Below are 23,956 nucleotides of genomic sequence, written 5' to 3'. Positions count from 1 at the left end.
ATCGCACAAGCAGGGGTTCCCAGTGTAGGAAAAGTGGCACGTAGTGGGTAAATGCTGTCTTTCCGATGTTCAGAAGGGGCTGTCTATCGTACCTAATGTGACTATCAGCTACTTGAATAGAAAATGCTAAGAAAATTGTAGACATTAGTAGTATACTGTAGATTTGGAACAGAGCTCCCAACACAGTGCCATCATGAGGCTGGAGAAGCAGAGAAGCAGAAGCATTGGTTCAGCCAGTGTATGATGCCAGCATCTTTTGTGCAAACTTGTTCAGCAGCCCGAAAACATTTGAAGCATCTGATTATAGATATGGAAGCTTTTTTATTTTGTAAGTGTTCAGGGGTTAAAATTTGGTGGTACCAAGTACTTTTCCCCCCAATGCAAATGATTAAATGCTGGATGTGTTTTTCATGGGGAAAGTGAACTATCATAGCTGAAGTGATCATTTTTGTTTTCTAGGAAATCTTAACTTAAAAATCTGGTCAGTCATTCAGTTTCTCTTGATGTCCAGCCTATAACAGATATTCCCTTATCCTAAAATGGAATTTCCTAATTTAGAACATAGAACATGGAATGGTACAGCACATTACAGGCCCTTCGGCCCACAATGCTGTGCCTACCCTCAAACCCTGCCTCCCATATAACCCCCCCCACCTTAAATTCCTCCATATACCTGTCTAGTAGTTTCTTAAACTCACTAGTGTATCTGCCTCCACCACTGATTCAGGCAGTGCATTCCACGCACCAACCACTCTCTGAGTGAAAAACCTTCTTCTAGTATCCCCCTTGAACTTCCCTCCCCTTACCTTAAAGCCATGTCCTCTTGTACTGAGCAGTGGTGCCCTGGTGAAGAGGCACTGGCTGTCCACTGTCTATTCCTCTTAATATCTTGTATGCCTCTATCATGTCTCTCATCCTCCTTCTCTCCAAAGAGTAAAACCCTAGCTCCCTTAATCTCTGATCATAATCCATACTCTCTAAACCAGGCAGCATCCTGGTAAATCTCCTCTGTATCCTTTCCAATGCTTCCACATCCTTCCTATAGTGAGGCGACCAGAACTGGACACAGTACTCCAAGTGTGGCCTAACTAGAGTTTTATACAGCTGCATCATTACATCCGGTCTCTTAAACTCTATCCCTTCACTTATGAAAGATAACACCCCATAAGCTTTCTTAACTACTGTATCTACCTGTGAGGCAACTTTCAAGGATCTGTGGACATGTACCTCCAGATCCCTCTGCTCCTCCACACTACCAAGTATCGTGCCATTTACTTTGTACTTTGCCTTGGAGTTTGTCCTTCCAAAGTGTACCACCTCACACTTCTCTGGGTTGAACTCCAACTGCCGCTTCTCAGCCCATTTCTGCATCCTATCAATGTCTCTCTGCAATCTTCGACAATCCTCTACACTATCTACAACACCACCAACCTTTGTGTCGTCTGCAAACCTGCCAACCCACCCTTCTACCCCCTCTTCCAGGTGGTTAATAAAAATCACAAAAAGTAGAGGTCCCAGAACAGATTCTTGTGGGACACCACTAGTCACAACCTCCAATCTGAATGTACTTCCTCCACCACGACCCTCTGCCTTCTGCAGGCAAGCCAATTCTGAATCCACCTGGCCAAACTTCCCTGGATACCATGCCTTCTTACTTTTTGAATAAGACTAAGACTACTGTGTGGAACCTTGTCAAATGCCTTACGAAACTCCATGTAGATCACATCCACTGCACTACCCTCATCTATATGCCTGGTCACCACCTGAAAGAACTCTATCAGGCTTGTTAGACACAATCTGCCCTTCACAAAGCTGACTGTCCCTGATCAGACCATGATTCTCTAAATGCTCATAGATCCTATCTCTAAGAATCTTTTCCAACAGCTTTCCCACCACACTTAGACTTGTGAGAAGTGTAAGTAAAATAAATTCTATCACAATGGAAAAAATGTCTGGTGTGAGAGATAAAGTTCTAATCAAACAGAAAAAGGAAATACTGGAAAGACTCAGCAAGTGTAGTGTCTTTGGGGAAGTGACACAAAGTTTCACATCTGGGAGTTGGTTCATTTACTTTTAAAGCTTTAAAATATTTTAAATGATTATGATTTAATTTTTTTTGACACTCCTGGCAGCTAGTAGGCTGAAAAACTATGACTTATCTGGCTGACAAAATAATTGTGTGTAATAGCTTTTGTAACAGTCTGGTTAAGATTTTTACTGCTGTGCTGTAGGTATTTCATTTTAGCAGTTCTGTAAGAGCAGTCTGTTATGCTTTTAGCGTGTTTGGGTTTGAGCTAAAAATGAGGGGCTGTGTTCTTCAACTTAGTGTTGTATCAGTTAATCAGGTTGGTGGAATTGGGAGACGGTTCTTGAGAACCTTAACCAAAGTGATCTGAAGGTTGTTAGTTCGAGCCTCAGCCAAGGCAGTGTGTGTGTCCTTAAGCAAGGCACTTAACCACACACTGCTCCTGCACGTTTATAGCCCAGTGGCGGTGGTTGGTGCAGTATGGACAAGACAAGAACGCTGGATGGATTGAGGTCTTTTTGGCAGGAGCTGGGCTAAGACAGGGAGAAAGATGGCTGAGGATGTTGTCTCTGTTGCACAAGATAATTTGTACAGATGAATGGCTTCAAAGAGGAAGGACCAATACTCTTGTGGGGAAGCCTGTTTGTTTGAGGTGGATTTTGAGTGACATTCAGAAGGTGGTGTGAACTTTTATGCAGACTGGGTCCAGTGTGTGAGTTAAAGCCAACTTTAAGATGAGCTCCAAATTATGTGCACATTTGGACTGGGTTAACTGTAATGGGCCCTCTTTACTTTTTTTCCTTTCTTTTTCTAACTAACTGTTTGATAAAGCTGACATTTGTAAATATCTTTATAATTGTGTACAGTCTGTTATTTCTTGCCAACTATTAATTGCATGGGGGCAATACTTACACAGTATTTGCACAGATCGGGGTTCAGGTGTTTAAGACATCCCACCCAACCTCCCGGTTTTGATGGGACCAATATCATACCAACCCAAGATGTATGGAGTTTGAGAAAGGTGGTTTTCTCACTACAGGCAGTCCCTGGGTTACGAACGAATTTCGTTCCTGAGTCCATCTTTAAATCGGATTTGTACGTAAGTCGAAACAAGTATATCCGGTATTATTTAGCGTCAGTTAGTCAAACATTTGTCTTAGTATATAGTATGTATTTTACCTTTCTATGCATATAAAACACTTAAGAAACGTATGTATTCCAATAATTAAACTTCTGCGTTGCTTAGTAATAATTGTAGCTTTCATTGGGGCAGGGCCTTTCACATGCTCCGTTATTCTCACTTTATCCTTTATCTTTTAAAATTGTTCCGATCGTTGACCGACTGTAGCCTAATGCTTTTCCAATGACCAATGGCGTTTCACCTCTTTCCAAACACTTTATTATTTCCACTTTATTTTCAATTGTGATCGCTTCCCGTCAATGGAACAGAAACACTGTGGGTGGTGGGTCCCGACCTGCACCACCTTCCGAGGTCCGCTGGGTCCTAAGGACCACCGCACTGGGACAGGCTAAATGGGAGAAGTGGGGGCTGTGCTGGGTTTGGATATTTGATCATCCACAATATTCCGCGTAGGAATTTAAACTGGAGGTGGCAGTGTTTTTTTTACGAGGTCGAGTTGTGAGCTCGACATCAACAGGGCACAGATGGTACGGGAGTCACTGGATCAACATCAACCTGGCATGGGAGTGATCTGTCACTAAATCGAACTCAGGAACCTCCGTTCTCCGGCCCCGTGCTGATCTCACTGCGCTACCAGCCAACCGGAACAGAGGGGGCGGGGTCAGGGTGAATCTTACTAAGAAAAATTTGAACCAATTACAAGGTTAAACACAGTGTCAATGGCGAACGGTGTCACGATCTGCCTTAAAATGGCGGACGGCGTTCTTCCCCTGTTTGCAAGTACGAATTGTCCGTAAGTCAGATGTTCGTAACTCGGGGACTACCTGTACTGAGTCCAGTGGCTGTTAGTCAGGGGCTAACAAGCCACATCTCTAGAGATGTCTGGTTTTTAAAAAAAAAAAGAAAATTTCACTTCCGATTTTTTTTTTTTGAAGTGTTTCTGCTGCAATGAGCCTTGATTGGAGTGGCTTCCACAAGGGAGGTTGGGACAGGAGACACTCAGCTGAGAGGAGGTTGTATGGTTGGAAAAGCAGGGAGATTCTGAGAAGATTTGGACCAGTTTTTTTTATTTGACTATTTAGTCTCAGTTTCAACAACCCTCCAATATTTGATATCCACTGTGAATTTTGTCTGTATGCATTGTTATAAATCATGGTTCCTAATACTAAGTGGAAATATTGGAAATCCTAGCCTTGAGGACCAGTCCCTAGTCCTAAATTACCTTGGTTGTCATTTGTTGCTTCGATCTTAAAACTAGTGAATCTGTTTTTTCATCATGAAATTTAAATTTACATGAGCTTTTCTGAATATCTAGTAAGACGACGAGGTCACAGATAAGTGATGCAGCAGTATTTCATAAAATAAGCTCAGTGATCTTGTCTACAGCTGTATGGTATAATGAGTTTAATTCAGTGATCCTGACCTTCGTATAAATGTAGTTAGAGTTGCAGAGCAATAAAGCACAGATACAGGCCCCTCAGTCCTATAAGTGGCAGATGGAATACAGTGTCGGTAATTATCTGGTCATGCAGTTTGGTAGAAGAAATGAAAGGGTTTATTCTAAATGGAGAGATGGCAAAAAACTGAGGTACAAAGGGACTTGGAAGTCCTTGTGCAGTTAATTTGCTGGTTGAGTCTGTGGTGAGGAAGGCAAATGCAATGTTAGCATTTGTTTCAAGAGGACTAGAATGTGAAAGCAATGATGTAATGTTGAGAATTTATAAAGCACTGGTGAGGCCTCACTTGCAGTATTGTGTGTAGTTTTGTGCTCCTTATTTTAGAAAGGGTGTGCTCATTTCCTCATTTCTGTCCTATTTTCCTGTAGTTTGACCTCTCTCATGCCTATCAATTATGCCTTGATACTTTTTGACTATTGCTTGCAGCAGTCAGTTAACCTACTGGGTTATCATTAGGAGGTGATTCCTGGCTGAAACCTTAAGTATTGATAGAGAAAATATAGAGACATCAGACTGTGAAGGGTCTGAGGTTAAGATTGAATCCAGTTCCTGGAGCTGTGAGGTAACAGTTTTGATGCTGGTCTACCATGTACCCTTCATAATGAGTAAAAGTGCCATTTACCTTTTCACCCCTTGGCACTTGGGAATACTATTCTAAATTACTATTTAAAGATTGCGACACAAAGGCAAGGATTCCTTTCCACTTGATGTGATTAATTGAGCAAAAAGGCTCTCATTATAACATGGGAGCATATTCTGGCTGGCTGCCGGTGACTAGTGGTGTTACACTGGGGTCTGTGTTGGGACTGATTCTTAAGTTGAATGTAAACCTCTTTTTATTTTTTTTTGTTTTGTCACATTGTAGAAGAAACTCAAATAAAAAATCAATAAGAAAAAGTTGAATGTCAGTGATTTGGATGATGGAATTAATAGCTTTGTTGCAAAGTTTGCAGAAGATGTGAAGATAGGTGGAAGGACCAGTAGTTTTGAATAAGTAGAGAGGCTAAGGGCTTACATTAGGAGAATGGGCGAAGAAAGGGCAGATGGAATATAGTGTTGTGAAGTGTGTGGTCATGCACTTTGGTAGAAAAAATGAAAGGGTTGACAGTTTTTTTGTATCTTCTAGCCATTTAGAAAATAGAGGTGCAAAGGGACTGGGAGTCCTTATGCAGGACTCCTGACAGGTTAATTTGCAGGTTGAGTATGGTGAGGAAGGCAAATGCGATGTTAGCATTAATTTCAAGAGGATTAAGATATGAAAGTAAAGATGTAATATTGAGACTCTATAAAGCATTGGTGAGGCCTCACTTGGAGTATTGTGAGCAGTTTTGGGCCTCTTAGAAAGGACGTGCTGAAACTGGAGAAGGTTCAAAGGAGATTCACGAAAATGATTCCAGGATTGAATGGCTTGTTATATGAAGAGTGATGAATCTGGGCCTGTATTCATTAGAATTCAGAAGAATGAGGGGTGACCTCATTGACACCTACCGAATGGTGAGAGGCCTTGATAGAGTGGATGTGGAGAGTATGTTTCCTATGGTCAGAGAGTCTAAGACCAGAGGACACAACCTCAGAATAGAAGGGCGTCCTTTAAGAACGCAGACGAGGAGGAATTTCTTTAGCCAGAGGGTGGTGAATCTGTGGAATTCTTTGCCACAGACAACTGTGGAAGCCAAGTCTTTATGTATATTTAAGACAGAGGTTGATAGGTTCTTGAGCTGAGGAGAAAATTGGATCAGCCATGATGAAATGGATCAGATGTGATGGGTCAAATGGCCTAATTCTAGTTGTATATCTTATGATTGTATGATACTGTGGCACTTTGGGGTGGGGGGGGGGAAGTGTGGTTGAGAGCTTGCCCTTGCATTTCTGATGATCAGCACTGTTTATTGTTTTTGTGCTAAAATACTTTTGTGGGATTATGGTGGGAAGTTCCAGTTCATTTATTGTTACATTTTAGGTTGGGTTATATAGTTCTTAGCTTGTGTATTTGTGGCCACCCTAACTGTAACTCGGGTGTGTGATGGTCACCCCCCCCCCCCACCCCCCTGTCTGTGTGAGACTGGTTGGGTTCACTCTGTGGGTCATGGTGTCCAGTCTGCTTTGTGTTTATCACGATAAAACAGTTGTTGAGTTAACAAGCTTCCTTGTCTGACATTATGGACCAAAAGATTGCCACAATACTACAGTGGAGAAGACCATCTTAATGTGAATTGACTGCAGTTTTCAACTCTTATTTGTCCAGTGCATTCAGGCTTTGATATTTGTTTAACGTGCCTCCCTACCCACTTGTGAAGTCTCATACTTTTCATTTTGTCTTCATAATGTGCCTCCTTCTGCACTGCAGCTAAAGGTGTTCAGATTTTGAAACCAGTCCAACATCCTTTCAGTACAAATTATTGCTGCAGTTATTGTACAACCGAAAAAGCCCCATGTATGTGTTTTGTATAGTCTGCTTTATAACAGAACTGAAATTAAAAGGGAATGATGCTAGATGTGTTGCAAATGGGTGGGAACTTTGCCATAAGCTGAGGGATGGAAATATAAATCATAACTTGTCAGCTGAGAAATTATTATAGTTCTTTTATGTGATAGCCATCATTGATCGATGTCTGTATACTTTACAGTTAGTCCTTTTGAGTTGATGGGGCTTTAAACATTTAACTAGATTGGTACTACCGATTATTTTTTTTTAAGTCTCAAAAAAATATGTAAATGTTGGCCTAGCTCTGACACAAGCAAAACAAGCCAATTGCTTATTTCCTTCATGGTCATAAATCTGTTCTCCCCTTTTCCTCAACAATATTTCTTGTGCATCTGACCTTTGTTTTATCTAAAAATAAGTATGAGTATGGATACTAAAGAAAGCGAATGTGTATGTGGGGGTGGGGGGTGCAAGGGAGGAGTGAGAAAATAGTTGAAGAAATAAGAGAGAACAAGGTAATAATGAAGATAACCACCTGTATATAAAAGCTTTTTGAAGGAAAGGAACAGAGGTATAGTGGAAATTGAGCCATTTGGTGAAATCATAATTGATCTATGATCTAATTCTATACCTCTGCCATGTTGTCTTTATCTTTTTGATTAATTTCAAATGTGCTAAATGTGAAATTTTGATTTGATTCTTGTACCTTTCTTTAAAACATTCTTATTTGGCATGAAATTACTTCAGAAAATTCTAGTAGTTTAATTAAATGGTATAAAGAGTTAACCTACCAGAGTGTCTTGAGTTACCAGAAATAAAAGTGCTCCACATAGATGCAATTAAGAGTCAGGTTAAATAGATAATATTATCTTGCATAAAAAGTCTTGCTGTTTTACCATCTTTTGGCATGTGTTATTATGTGAAATAGGTATCCTGTAAGCTGTTTTCTCGTACTTTAGACCAGTGATTGAAAGCAAAATAAAACCTCTTTACAGATAAAATTAAAGCATTTAAAGGGTGATGTCATTATAATTAGAGTAGAGCTGAAAATAAAATAAAACTAAAATCATCCAACTAACCTATTTAAAAAGAGAAATATCACATGGTGAAACCAATGAAAATCCATTCAATACATAAAAGGTTGAAAAGTAACTTATTTCCAAGTTCTCTTTCAACAGACTCTACCAGTTTGGCAGATAACCACCATTGTGGAAAAAATGCAACAGGGATCTGAGAAATGCAGTTCCAGTTTAAGAAGAGCACAGCATTCTGAAGTTTGAGGCTTACTGCAAGTCTGCTGACTGCAGTTTCCACAGGCACATTATGTTATCATCCAAGTCTCCTACATGCTGCAAAGAGTTTAATTAAAGCATTAAAAATAAAGATTGAATAGTAAATCAAGCTTTAAAATATTAATTCTGCTGTAATGCTGTTGATGTCCTGAATGAATACCAGTAGGATCAAAATTTCATGAAGCTCATTTTCACATTGGTATGTATTAGTTGATAGTGATTATTGCTTACAAATGATGAGCCTGTATGGAATTTGAGTTTATAATTAGTACAATATTTATTACAAGATGCCATTGCACCTTGTTAATGGATTTTAATAGAAAGGTGGGCAGACTTGTGGATATTGCTTTTTGAAATGAGCCTATTACACTGTGGAGTCGTCTCTATGCAGGTTCCACTCAACCTGCTCAGAAATGTGTGAAATATGGGTCTTGCCTTAGCTGCAACAAAGCTCAAACAATTTTGCAAAACTACTTGGGAACCAGTATCTGTTGCTTACTGATATTGTACCTTTTGTATTTCAGTCTTACATTCTTGTGCAAAATATGAGTTGCATTCTGAAGAAAATCCAATCTCTTGTTAGGGGACATCATTAGTTTCTCATCATTGATATGTGTTGCTACTTTATTTCATGATTTTCAAGCATAGTGCGGAAGGAAACTTTTCTTCCTGCCTGATCCATGCAAGCTCCCAGCAGTTTTTAAAAAATTATGTACATTTTTACATTTCTATTTTATTACGTTTTATGTTAATTACATTTTTCTACGTAGCCCTGCTGCTTATTCTCTCTCAGGGTCACCTAACTTTTTTTTTATAGTCATGTGTTACAACAGAAAGGATTCAACATAATGTATTTTTTCATTGTAAGCTGTAATTTTTGTGGATTGCGATTGAAAGAATGTTATTTGCATAAGGGTTAGTGTTCTCTGTGAAGGTTGGTAACTCTACTATTTAAAAGGCTTATTGGCTGATCATATGTTCTTAACAAAGGTGCTAAAGGAATATAGTGATGAGGGCCTCAATTGTTTGGTAATTGAAACCTTTAAAATTATCTCAGTATAGTATTTTAGAATAAGGTATGATGTCTTGGTGATTGTATTGAGTAACTTCACTAATTTAGTTTGTCTCCTGGTTCATGGTGACTTACTGAGATCAGATTAGAGTATTGTTTGGGATCTAACTGAGTTCTTGTTTGGTGGTGGGTAGTGAGGGGAAACATGATCAGTTGAATCTACTGCAAGTCAGTATCCCTATCCATTACATATAAGTTGACTATTAGTAACCATAGGGATTAACCACCAAAAAACTTACTTATGATTTAAGAACACATCTCAGTGTTTTGTGGAATCTATTTTTTAAGCAGGCAAGCTATTTGGGGATTTTTGAGTGAACACTAGAATTATTCCATTATATTTTGAGTAAAGAATGATGCAGGTTTGTGGTTATAACAATATTTTGCTGTCAGGCCTCTTGCTGATTCAAAATGAGTATAAATTGGTTTCTCAATTGTCCTGTCAAGTGTAATTTCCATTTTTAGTATGTTGATTATGTTGCTGCATGTCATGCTAAAGCTGGATGTATAAGGGGCCATATTAACATACTGGATTTTGAGATGGTCTGACTGCATTTAATTCATACTGAAACCTTCAACACCTACCAATTATCATTTTCCCCTAATGTGCATACACACATCTCTGCTATGTTTCACACCAGAAATTATAATTTTAAACTTGTTTGAAACATTATTTAGAAATATTGATTAATCCCCATTTGGGCTTAACACTGATTCTTTGTTCAGTGTACAAGCAGGATGTGAAAATCTGGTTAAGGTCCATTTGGGAATGGTGTATTTCACTAGGAAATACAATCTAAAATACAAAATATTTCAGTAATCAGCAGGCACAAAGCATCACACCCTGATGCCTTCCATATCCAGCTGATGCCTTCCAGGCTGTGGATGTTGTATATTGGATTTTCAAAAGGCCTTTGATAAGGTGCCGCAGAAGAGGCTGCTTAATGAGATGAGGGCCCATGGAATTACAGGAAGGATATTGGAATGGGTGGAGCATTGGCTGATGGGCAGAAAGCAAAGAGTAGAATACAGGGATCCTATTCTGGTTGGTTGCCGGTTACTAGTGGTATTCCACAGAGGTCGGTGTTGGGACCACTTCTTTTTACACTGTATATTGATGATTTAGATTATGGATTAAATGGCTTTGTGGCTAAGTTTGCAGATGTCACCAAGATAGGTGGAGGAGCAGGAAGTGTTGAGGAAACGGAAAGGTTGCAAAGAGACTTGGTCAGTTTAGGAGAGTGGGCAAAGAAATGGCAGATGAGATACAATGTTGAGAAATGTACGGTTGTACATTTTGGAAGAAGAAACAATCAGGCAGATTATTATTTAGATGGGGAGAAAATTCAAAAATTGGAAGTGCAAAGGGACTTGGGGGTCCTGGTGCAGAATACCCTAAAGGTTAACCACTAGGTTGGATCGGCAGTAAGGAAAGCGAATGCTATGTTGGCATTCATTTCAAGAGGAATAATGTATAAGAGTAAGGAGGTGTTGATGAGGCTGTATGGGGCACTGGTGAGACCCCATTTGGAATACTGTGCAGTTTTGGGCCCCCTATCTTAGAAAGGATGTGCTGATATTGGAGAGAGTTCAGAGAAGATTCACTAGGATGATTCCTGGAATGCAGAGACTAACATATGAGGAGCGTTTGTTGGCTCTTGGATTGTTGTCTTTAGAGTATAGAAGAATGAGAGGGGATCTCATAGAAACATTTCAAATATTGAAAGGGTTGGACAGAGTAGATGTGGAAAGGCTATTTCCCTTGGTGGGTGAGTCCAGGACAAGAGGTCACAGAATTAGAGGGTACCCATTTAAAACAGAGATGAGGAGACATTTTTTTTAGCCAGAGGGTCGTGGATTTATGGAATTTGTTGCCACATACAGCAATGTTGAGGGTGTTTAAGGAGGAGATTGATAGATATCTAATTAGTCAGGGTATCAAGAGATATGGGGAGAAAGCTGGAAATTGGAACGAGATGGGAGAATAGTTTAGCTCATGGTGGAGTGGTGGAGCAGACTCAATGGGCCGAATGGCCTACTTCTGCTCCTTTGTCTTGTGATATCATTGTAGGGGATTTCAACCAGGCAGGCTTGAAATCTCTAAACAACTACCACCAACATATCACACACTTAACCACTGTTATGCTGCCATCAAGAAAACAGACTATGCCATCTCACACCCACACTTTGGAAAGTCCACTCACCTGGCTGTACTTCTACACCATGCTTACCAAGAAGCTATGGTCAAGGGAGGCGAGGAGTGCATACAGGATTGTTTTGAGTATCAGATCCAAGTTTGGACTTAAAAGCCCGATTCACTGGCTCCCCAATTTGGTTTCAAATCTCGAGACGAGAACCCCAATTTTTTTGTTACGAACCCTGTAACTGGGTCACTTACCAGCAAAGATAGAGAGGCCCGTGGAAGTCTGATGGTACTATTTTTAAAAGTCTTTATTTATAAAGGGGCACAAAAATAAGATTAATACAGACATTCAGATAATATACGTTGTAATCTACTGCAGCCTAGATCTATGGCATTCATGAACAATGATCCAGAACTATACAAGAAATCCGGGTACGAACTATGGAAGACTATTTTAAGAGCAAAAAACCAATTCTAATTGAGATTAGAGACGGTATTGGATGCACATCAGCTGTGGCAGGGTTTGCAGGCCATTACTTTCTACTAAATGAAACCTAACAACATGAATGATTATGATGCTTCACTCCCAGATGAACTCAACGCCTTTTATGCACACTTTTGATGGGAGAATAAAACTACAAATGTGTGAATGCCTGTGGCACCTGTTGACTCTGATTTGTCTCAGAGGCTGATGGCAGAGCATTTTTCATGAGGAAGAACCCTTGCAACATGTCAGACCCTGATGGTGTACGTGGTAGGACTCTTCTAAAAACTTGTGCCAGTCAACTGGTGGGAGTGTTCAAAGACACTTTCAATCTCTCACTGCTGCAGTTGGAAGTTCCCACCTGCTTCAAAAGGGCGACAATCATATCAGTGCCCAAGAAGAGCAGGGTGAGCTGCCTCAATGATTATTGCCCTGTAGCGCTCACATGTACTCTGATGAAGTACTTTAAGAGGTTGGTGATGGCAGGAATCAACTCCTGCTAAGCAAGGATCTAGATCAGCTGCAATTACCCTATCACTACAATAGGTCCAAGGTGGATGAAATCTCACTGGTTCTCCACCTCGCTGTGGATGGTTAATACTTTATTCACAGTAGCATTACAAGTGCACAGCTATACAAATATTAGAAGAGAAATAAAGAATGAAAAATACGTTACCTCAAACTGTCTAATGAGGGGGGAGGGGGGAGGGGGGTATCATTTTCCCCAGCTATAGCTTAACTCATTATAGAGACTAATGGCCAAGGGCAAGAATGATATCTGTCCATTAGTAATGTCTACATTATGCTGCTGTTTATTGATTACAGCTCAGCATTCAACATTATAGTGTCCTCAGTTCTAATCAAGAAGCTCCAAAACCTGGCCTCTGTACTTCCCTCTACAACTGGATTCTTGATTTCCTCATCGGGAGACCAGTCTATGTGGACCACAATTAACATCTCCTCTTCACTGACATCTCATCTTTAAGGACGTGTACATTTCAAGACATTGTGGCTAGGGAAGTTCAAATGCTAACTATAAATTTGCCGAGGACACAGCTATTGACTGAATTTCAGATGGTGACGAGGTGTACAGGAGCGAGATAGATCATCTAGTTGAGTGGTATTACAACAACATTCTTGCATTCAACATCAGTAAGACCAAGGAATTGATTGTGGAATTTAGGAAGGGGAAGTTAAGAGGACACACACCAGTCCTTATCGAAGGATCGGCAGTGGAAAGGATGAGCAGTTTCAAGTTCCTGGGAGTCAACATCTCCGAAGGTCTAGCCTGGGCCCAACATAAGATACAATTACAAAGAAGGCATGACAATGGCTATTTTTTATTGGGAATTTGAGGAGACTTGGTATATCACCAACGATGCACACAGATTTTCTACAGATGTACTTTTGAGAGCATTTTAACTGGTTGCATCACCGTCTGGTATAAGAGGGCAACTGCACAATCCAGAAAAAGCTGCAGAAACTAGTAAACTCAGCGAGCTCCATCATAGCTTCCAACCTCCCCAGCATTGAAGAGACCTTCAAAAGACAAACCCTCAAAAAGGTGGCATCCATCATCCCAGGACATGCTCCCTTCACATTGCTACAATCAAAGAGTAGGTTCTGGAGCCTGAAGAGACACAGTCAATGTTTCGGGAGCCATTTCTTCCCCTCTGCCATCACATTTCTGAATGGGCAGTGAATCCATAAACACTACTTCACTTTTTTCTTCTTTTATTGGATTACTTATTTAATGTTTATCTAGACTTATTGCAATTTATAGTATTTTTTTATTTTGTATTGCTGCCACAAAACAACAAATTTCACAATGTAAGCCAGTGATATTAAAGCTGAAAAAAAGATACTGCACTGGATGCCTTTTGAATGGTATTGCAAATTAGAGCATTATTTCTTGTCAGTTGACTTGCTTCCATTATGTATAAAGGAACCAGATAAAAACTATTCTGGCAATTCCAAGTATATACTAATCTAAGTATACTAAAGCTTGACCTGAATTCTTTTGGCTTAAGCAAACAATTTTAATACTGATTAGAGCTGTGTTTACAAATCTATTCCAAGTCATTTGCTGTGACTTTTAGAATAATATTCTTAATTTTTACTTATTTGATATTGCATATGGTTTAATAGTTCTGTAATTAACTATTTTGCTTTGAATGGAAGCCAGAGTGTCATTGAAACACATTGTTATTCTGACTTCTAGCAACAGTCAACATGAATTTTGAGCCTTGTTTCTGATGGTACAGATCAGTAATGAATTGGTATGTGTTTAGGAAACTGCAAATTGCACAAGTTTTTGATGGTCTTCTGACATTCAATTCTGCTTATTACAAAAATACCTTTCACGACAGTTCAAAAATTCTTTAGGGACAAATTTACAATGTATGTGAAATAACGTTTAAGTTCCTTTTGTTAAAGTGCATATATATATATATACCATGTAGGTATGAAACTTTTAGCTTCTAAACTTCTGAATGACAAAATCTACAGAGAATCATTGCATATGAGAATTGGGGTGGGTTTGTGCTCATTTTAGTTCCACCACAGTACTTTTGCTCAGTGGCACTTAAATTCTATCATTAAGTTTTTTTTTCCTTTCCAGCTTGTTTTGAGTATAAAGGTTTGAAAAGTAATGAGAAACTATTTCGACTCTGTGATTTGTCTGTAGGAAACAAGGTCACATGTGGCTTGAAGGTGATATTTACAGGTCTGTGAAGAAACGGCGAGCTATGGATAAAGAATGCACTGGATTAAACCAGATCATTTCCGGCATTGATAATCTCTATCTTGGTGGAAACATGAAGATGCATTCTATAGACAAGAGTTTGGAGGTAAGGAAGTTTCCAGAGTCTGTATTTTCATTTAGACTATAAGACATAGGAGCAGAATTAGGCCAATTGGTCCATTGGATCTGCTCCACTATTCTATCACAGCTGGTTTATTATTCCCCTCAACCTCATTCTCCTGCCTTATACCTGTAACCTTTGACACCCTGACTGATCAAGAACCTATCAACCTCCACTTTAAATCTACTCAATGACTTGGCAACCCTAACCAATTGTGGTAATGAATTCCACAAATTAACCTCCCCTTGGCTAAAGGAATTTCTGCTCATCTCTGTTTGAAATGGACATCTCTCTATTCTGAGACTGTGCCTTCTGGTCATAGACTTACCCTTTATAGGAAACATTCATTCCCCCCCCCCCCCCCCCATTCCCCCATTCTTCTAAACTCTTCATATGTTAACCCATTCATTCTTAGAATCATTCACATGAACCTCCTCTGGACCTTCTCTAATGTTAGCACATTTTTTCTTAGACAACAGGCCCAAAACTGCTTATAATACTCTGTCCGGTCTGGCCAGTGCCTTATTAAGCCACAGCATCACATCTTTGTTCTTGTATACTGGTCTTCTCAAAATGACTGATAACATTATATTTGCCTTCCTTACTGACAACTCAGCTTGCAAGTTAACCTGCAGAATGACTTCAGTTCCTATGTTCCTTTTATGTTTGTATTTTTTTCCCATTTAGAAAATAGTGTACACCTTTATTCCTTCTATCAAGGTCATGACCATACACTTTTCTACCCTAGAATCCATTTGCCGCTTCTTTGCCCATCTTCCAATGTGTGTAAGACCTGAAGACTCACTGCTTCCTCAACACTACTTAACCCTCCACCTGTCTTTGTACTGTCTGCAAACTTGACCACAAAGCCATGAATTCCATCAATTAAATTGTTGACATATAACATGGAAAGAGGCAGTCACAATACCTTCCCCTGCAGAACACCATTTGTCATCGGCAGCCAAACAGAATAGGTCCTCTTTATTTCCACTCTTTGCCTCCTATCAGTCAGCTAATCCTCTGTTCAAGCTAGTATCTTTCCTGTAGTAATATGGGCTCTTGTTAAGCAGCCCCATAACGTGGCATCTTGTCAAAGGCCTTCTGAAAATCCAAGTAAGCACTATCTACTCACTCTTCTTTGTCTGTCCTGCCTGTTATTTCCTCAGAAGAATTCTAACTGATTTGTCAGGCAAGGTTTCCCCTTAAGGAAACCATGCTAACTTTGGCCCGTTTTATCATGTGCCTCCAGATCCCCTGCAACCTCATCCTTAATAATGGACTCTAGCATCTTCCTAACCACTGAAGTCAGGCTAACTGGCCTATAACTTACTTTCTTTTGCCTCCCTTCATTCTTGGAGTGGAGTGATGTTTGCAATTTTTCAGTCCACCAGAACCATTCCAGAATCTAGTGATTCTTGAAAGATCTTTACTAATGCCACCACAATCTCTTGAGTTACTTCTTTCAGACCCTGGTGTGTAGTCCATCTGGCCCTTGTGACTTGTTCACCTTCAGACCTTTCAGCTTCCCAAGCATCTCTCCTTAGTAATAGCAACTACACTTGCTTCTACTCCCAGGCATGCCTTAGAAATGTTTATGCATAGATGAATGATTCTTGAGTTAACAGGGTGTATTTCAGCAGCAGTGTTCCATTTAATTTTAATTAGATGTAGTGTGTATCATCCAATCTGGTGACCCTGAGCAGGGAGACCATCAGTTTGATTGTGGCAACTATATATTAACTAGTTTATGTATGTATGTATTAGTATTGGCGGTAATTCACCTGGTTGAATTTGTACCTAAGTTTCATCTAAGTTCTATTTCAAAAATATGAGCACTATAATGCAGGTCTGCACTTAAATTCATTCTTGTATGAGATGTCCAGTGAGACATTAATATTTAGGTCTCGTCTGTTCTCTTCATAGACTGAAAAGAAACTTAGAGAATTTTTTTTTGAAGAACAGGAAAATTATCTCTAATATCCTAGCTAATGCCACTTGTGTAAAGAAAATTATTTGGTTGTTTTCATATTGCTATTTCTACGAGAATTGTTATACAACCTAAATTAGTGGTTAGACTTCAAAATACTTAATCAGCTCATGTTGGAAGAGAAGTAAAATTTATCTTTTTTAAATGCCAGACCTCCTTATTTCGCTTTTTCCTCAATATACATGGAAAATAACTTGCACATTAATTTACATAGTTGTGGAAATGTAGCTGGCTAAAGCTGATTTGAGAAGAGGTCACCTTAGCAGTACAGTTCAAAAGTGATGTACCATAAGAATTAGTGTCGCGATCATAGTTGTTAACAATTTATATTAATAATTTAAAATTTTAAGAACTTTTTCTGTAGAAATTTTAAATTGTGGAATTTTCCATTTTCAGTTCTTTAAATTGGAAAAATTATTTAAAAGGAGAAAATTGAGCAACTATTTTCGGGTCAAGCACAATTCCTGGGACAATTCTTTGAAATATTATCCTATGTCTGTTTATATATTTTATAATTTATATGTATAATGTTAAAGTTTGTAATAGAATTGGAAATATGAAGTAGATTTAGTAATGTTAGATTTCTCTATTGGAAAAACTACTTTGGTAATTCTGGTGAAAAGTCTAAAAGGTATGTTGAGTGTTTAGAAGTGAATTCAGAAACCAGTTCACATTTTAAAAAAAAATGGAAATCTGAAGACTCCCCTCCCCAGAGGTTAGTTTTTTTTTCTTAGCTATCTGGAAGAAATGCAACTTAAACAAGGTTGATGTGGGTACTCTAATACTTCACATAAGCATTAGCATTGCATTTTGCAGAATAGCATGCAGAATTTTACATGCAACTTTCATATGGTACACTTGTCAAAAATTAAATAAATTGTGGAATATGGTTCCCTTCAGATTGTATATGTAGTAAATTGAATTTTATTCTGATATGGCATTTCCACCTCAAACATTAACTCATTAACTGAATCCACATGACCTCTGCTTATTTGCTCTAAACATCATTCGTGTATGTTTATTATCTCCAGACTTGATTTTTTTCAGTTTTCTCCTTGTTAGCTTTTATCATTCCACAAACTCACTCAAAAGTACATAGAGCATATTTCAACTATCAGTTAATTCCATGGTTAATTCTGGAATTCTCTGCTTATTCTAGAATTTCCAAATTTTGCACATCTCTATCTTTCTTTCCTCTAGGTATTTAAGTTAAGTACACTAGTATCTTCTGCAGCTTGATGAACAATATTATTTAATATTGATATTGTAGTGCACCTTGGCACATTTTTGTTTAGTAAGCACTCTGTAATTACATATGCTTCCTTGGCCTATTGCAGAATAGAATTTTAGTTTTGTCTTTCTCTTGCACCAGTTATGATTTGGTTGTACTAAAGTCAGTAATCATAATGCAACCGTTTTTTTAAGGTGAAGCAGATAGGAAAATGATGCTATGGTTGAACTCGCATCTCAAGCATATATTAGAATACAACTTTTCGAGAATGTGTTTTTCTTTGTGAGGTATACAGTGTGTGTATGTTTACATTCAGCAGCCAGTAAATTTTTTTTCTTGTCTTTCCAACATTACACAATGGTTCTGACCAGCCATAGTGAGTAAGATGTTGTGGTTTCAGCTTATCCTTGCTGACAGTGTGAATAGTATTTAATAAACTCAGACAGCTAACAAATTAATTTGCTTGTGTGTATATCTAATTTTTATGTTGTTACTTGTTTCCCAAGTAAAGCCATTTCTTGATTATATATTTAAATAATACCTGGTACTTTTTTTTCCTTAATCATTTACACTTTAATAACTTCAATATGAGAGAGTGTTACCATTGTATTTGCATGGATTATTCTTTTATAAAACTTGGATTTTCCTCTACTTTTCCTTCGGATACAGACTTTACAAGTCTAAAAAAAATAAGAGTTGAGTTTTGAGCATTTATGAAGAGCTGTTAAAAGTACTTCATTTGTTCAAGTAGATCTCAATTTTTGCTATTAATAGGTCATCAATATTGATAGTGAATTAGAAAGAGCTAAGCTTACAGGGGATGGACAGAATGCAAATTTTTTAATACTCTATATTAAAGAAGGTAATTCCAACATTTGAGTAGTATCTGTTGGCACCCTTTATTTATGTTTTGAAGACGCAAATTTGAGTAAAATCATAAGTACAGATTGTAGCACTGCAGCTGCGGCACATGATAAATTACATTGTTTAAAACACAAATAATGCTTTTCATGTTTGCATCTGAAGTGGTTTACGTTAATTTTAAAAGACAAAATGGTACAGGGTAAGTGGTTCTATAAGATAAACCAGCATTAGTTCAGACCAAAAATAGTTAATATGAACCTGATCATCCAATAACACCGGATTATGTGTCAGGTTCAGCTTGGATATCAAAAAATATTAAGTCTTTAAGGTAGAATCAGCTGTGGTTGTATTGGGCTTAAGAGCTGTTGTTAATTCTGTACTTCTACTGTTTAGGTTTCTTATTTTCTAGCCTTGCAATGCATAGTAAAGCTCTTATTTTGTTTCCTTGATCTATGTAAATAATTAGACCATTGGCATTTTGGAGTTGAGAGGAATGAGGGAGTAATCTTAATGAAACATCAATGATCCTAATGTAGCATGATGCACTAGACGCTAAGAAGTTTTCACTAGTAGCAGTACACAGGCAAGGGGCATTATAACAAGATAATGGGCTGGTTATTTAATATTGAGCTGCATAGGAAGTTCTTCTTACAGAGTGTTCTGTAAGCTAAGTCATTAAAGGTATTTTAGGAAGGAGATTTTTTTTTAAAGATTGGGGAAGTCTGGACAGTAGGATATGGAGGATGGCAGGACCATAGGGATTGTTGCATAGATTGTGTAAAATGGACTTGTAAACTAAGTACTGGAGTGAATATAACAAAGACCAGGGAGGAAAACAAGATAATTCAGGTTAAGATTTGCGCAGAAGAATTTGGGCTGAATAAGTATTGTGTGACAGTGTTCAGAAGAATGCTAATGTCTTCTCAATGTAGAATCATAGTCGTACCATATGGAAATAGAGGCGTCAGCACACCAACACTGGGCCAACCATCAAGCATCCCTCATCTGCATATTTTTATCAATTCCCCCATATGCTAACACTCACCTTCAAATGAGGTGCAATGTACAATGGCCAATTAACCTACCATTCTGCATAGTTTTGAATTCTGAGTGGGTGGAAATTGAACACCCAGAGGAAACCCACATGATCACTGAGAGAGTGCAAATTCCATGCAAGCTATAGTAGGAGACAGTATTGAGCTTAGGTCACAGGAACTGTCTTTCTATTAACGAAAGCTCATTGGTTTTTGTCATTGGTAAAATGTGCAGATTTCTTCAGATCATGACAAAATATGGAATTTTAGTATCTTTGCTGGCAGGAAACTTAGTGTAACCAGATATACAATGTGGCTAAGATGCAGGCAAGAAATTAACTTACAGGAGGAAAGAAAAGTTATTTTGAGATTAAGTGGAGAAACAATTTTGTATGATAAGGGCAAGTTGAGCCATATAAAGAATGCAATCAAGTAAATGTAAAGGTTATCTTTAAAATTTTGAAGGTATATTGAATAAACTAGGTTTTAATTGTCTTGAGTTTGGAATGTCGAAGGTGAGCAAAGTACGTTTTTAAAATAATTCAGTTTTCAGTACAGTGGGATTAGATGCTCTTATGTGAGAGCCCAGCACAATTTAAACCTAGCTATTATAATTTTGGACAGAATTCATGATACACTTGTTCACACAAAACATAATGGAAATGGGTGAAAACACAAAATGCTGACACACCTCAGCAGGCCAGACAGCATCTATGGGAGGAGGTAGTGACGGTGTTTCGGGCTGAAACTCAGCTGTCTGGGCTGCTGAGTTCTGCCAGCATTTTGTGTTTTTATTTATTTCCAGCATCTGCAGATTCGTGTTGCCTATGGAAATGGGTGATATTCTTTCTCCAAAACTGTGTGGTAGTGGGTAATTTTCTAGACTAACAATGTCACACTCCTGTGAGATAACTACACCGAAGGATATGAAGTAAAGGTAGCTGAATAAATAGTTATAAAAGCCATGATCTGATTGAAAGGAATATCAGTGTTAAAAGTTTTCTTTTCCTGCCACAAATATTTCAGTCTTTTATTTCCACTCCATAGTTCAGTCCTTTGTATATTTTGTATTACTGGACCATATACATTCTAGAATCCTGGTTTATTTCTGAACAATATTGCAATGCATCAGCAATATACAGTACATACAGTCGGCCCTCCGTATCCCCGGGTTCTGCATCCACAGAATCAACCAACCGTGGATTGAAAATATTCGGGGGGGAAATTTCCAGAAAGTTCCAAAAAGCAAAACTTGAATTTGCCACGCACCAAGCAGTAGCTGAATCCGTGCAAATAAAGTGAAGTGTAGGCATACCCTGTTGTAGCCTCCTGCTATTTCACAGATCCTCAGTCTCTCTCCAGCACTCGTTGTTTGAGAACTATTCACCTTGCATCTCATTCATTTGCTACGTGTTGTGAGCAAGACGAAGGAGTTTAAGGCTAGTAAGGGATGGCTGGCTAGCTACGTAAAGAGCTTAAAGATCACAGGAGAATCGTCATCGGCTGATGCCAAGGCAGCATTAGTGTTCCCAGAAGACCTACGATGGTTGTGTCTGTACTGAACATGTACAGACTTTTTTTCTTATCATCATTCCCTAAACAATACAGTATAACAACTATTTACATAGTATTTACATTGTATTATGTATTATAAGTAATCTAGAGATGATTTAAAGTATACAGGAGGACTTGCACAGGTTATTTTATATAAGGGACTTAAGCATCCGCAGATTTTGCTATCTGCAGGGGGTCCTGGAACCAATACCTTGCGGATACCGAGGGACGATTGTACACCGAAGTGTATTAGTGCTGCACTGTTGAAAGGGATATTCCAGTGCAAATACTACTCTTACCCATCATTATGGCCACTGTCTCAAAAACAATGCTGCAGCTTTCCTTTAAGTTTAAAAAGTTAGTTTCTGAGATAACTCATGATCTAAATCTGTTTTGCTTTCCTTTGAAAGAACAATTGTCCTGAAGATGGAAACCCTGCAACAACAAATTGTATGACTCAGGGAGATAAACTTCGTGCCTTAAAATGTAGGAGACAACCACGATCAGCAACTACTGGAACATTAAGGTAATGCCTTAATAAATAATAAATGAAGCAGTGGGTATCAATAAAATTCTTAAGTGGGTATAAATGTTATAGAAATTTTAGGCGTGAATTTGAATACATTTAGTCAGTATCTCATTATTGAATTTCTGCTTCACCTACAGAGCTCATTAAATTTAACACAAAAACTTACTGTTTTGACAACTCTGGGGGGAAAAAATTGTGATCTGTATTCCTGCCTATGAAATGCAGATTAATAGAATATAGAATTAATTCCCTAACAAAATGTGATCTAAAAGAACAAATAACACTTAAATGTATACATGACTGTCTCAATATTATGTTTTGTATAGCACTTAATTGTCCAAATCTAGTCTGTCAGTGTTTATAATTCCATATGAGTTTTCTGTCTTTTTTTTTCATTCTACCTTTTCAACATACTCTTATATTCCTCCATTTTCTCCTGCTCATCTATCTTCTCAAATGCATCTACTGTTTTGCAACAGTTACTCTTTCTGATACCTAATTTTTTGGTTATTAGCTCCCATCTCAGCATTTAAGCAAAATAGACTGAGCCATTTTAGGTTTTCTTCTAATTTTTTTTCTAAATCTTAATGTCTGTATTCCTTTAAATATACAGGGCATAGTAGTGTTCAACTCTAACTGCACAGTGGATTGGGCTCCTACTTCTCTGGAACTCTTGTTTGTACCACTTTTCACAACTCTATTTAAAATGCTACTGTTTTGATTGTCCTTCCAAGAATCATGTCAAGTTTCTGAGTGATTCCTTTGGTCCATTTTATATTCTTCCCTGTTTCCCTAGTCTCTGCTCTGAGCAACTGCTGAAGTGATTTCTAACTACCTCCCTTTTTGTTTATGTTCACAACCTTCCTTTTCAGCCTAAACATAGTTCAGTTTAGTTCTCCTCTAATTTTGTTTAACTAGATAGAACTACTGTTGCTTAGTTCCATGTTTTTATTTTTTTAAGTAACCAGTGAATTGTCCAGATAGAAGTTCAAAGTAAATTTTATTATCTAAAGTACATGTATGTCACCATAAACAACCCTGAGATTCATTTCCTTGTGGGTGTCCTCAGCAAATCGAGATCAATGAAAGATCAACCAACGTGCAGATATTGTCTTTCTGTTCTCACACCTTGGTTTCCATACTTTGCCTCTTCCATACTTCAGTGTAGCAGAAGTTTCCCACAACAAAATGTGTACAAATCAATCCTAGTGTTGGATTAGACACTCCTAATTTTAACTTTTCCTATGCTTTTTATTTTTCTATAATCGGTGGGGAAGGGGTGTGCAGGCAGGAGCAAACTTGCCTTTCTCACCTTAAACCTTTGCTTTCTAGTATTTGATGTTTCTACCCTTGAGACAAAGACTGACTGTCTACCCTATCTTTACCTCTCATTCTATGTTCTTCTATCAGGTCTCCCCTCAGTGCTCGATGATCCAGAGAAATCAATCCAAGTTTGTCCAACTTCTCTTTATACCTAACATACTCCAATCCAGGCAACACCCTGGTGAACTTCTTTTACCCTCTTAAAAAGCCTCCACATCTTTCCTGTAATGTGGTGACTAGAATTTCACACAGTACTCCAAATGTGACCTCACTTAAGTGTATACAGCTGCAACATAACTTCTCAGCTTTTATACTCGCGCCATGGCTGAGGTGATAGAGGTGAGTATACTGTATACAGCCTTTATAACTTTGTCTAATTATGTTATCATTTTCAGGGAGACCCTAAGATTTCTGTGTGCATCATTGTTCCTAAGGATCCTACCATTTGCTTGTACTTTCCTCATGCATTTGACCTCCCAAAGTGCACCTCACACTTACCTGGATTAAATTTCTTATGCAGTTTCTTTGGC

The 23,956-nt window shown here is 38.3% G+C and overlaps 1 protein-coding gene and 1 long non-coding RNA gene across 3 annotated transcripts in view; one reads left to right on the top strand and one right to left on the bottom strand.

Moving 5' to 3' along the window:
- LOC132402089 (uncharacterized) overlaps nt 1-23,956 on the bottom strand; it is a 108,315-nt gene that overhangs the window by 33,564 nt on the left and 50,795 nt on the right. The gene's annotated exons all lie outside the window — the stretch shown is intronic.
- cdc14ab (cell division cycle 14Ab) overlaps nt 1-23,956 on the top strand; it is a 120,990-nt gene that overhangs the window by 73,261 nt on the left and 23,773 nt on the right. For both annotated transcript variants that reach the window (XR_009514803.1, XM_059984644.1), the window contains exons 11-12: nt 14,727-14,889; nt 21,985-22,100. Coding sequence is in view for 1 of the 2 variants with exons in the window: in XM_059984644.1 (XP_059840627.1) it covers nt 14,727-14,889; nt 21,985-22,100 (279 nt within the window). In the remaining variant the exon portion in view is untranslated. The remainder of the gene's footprint in view (nt 1-14,726; nt 14,890-21,984; nt 22,101-23,956) is intronic.

This window comes from Hypanus sabinus, chromosome 11 (genome assembly GCF_030144855.1).
Source record: "Hypanus sabinus isolate sHypSab1 chromosome 11, sHypSab1.hap1, whole genome shotgun sequence".
Taxonomy (NCBI): domain Eukaryota; kingdom Metazoa; phylum Chordata; class Chondrichthyes; order Myliobatiformes; family Dasyatidae; genus Hypanus; species Hypanus sabinus.
The sequence above is the reverse complement of the archived record's forward strand: the minus strand, read 5'-3'. Positions and strand labels throughout refer to the sequence as shown.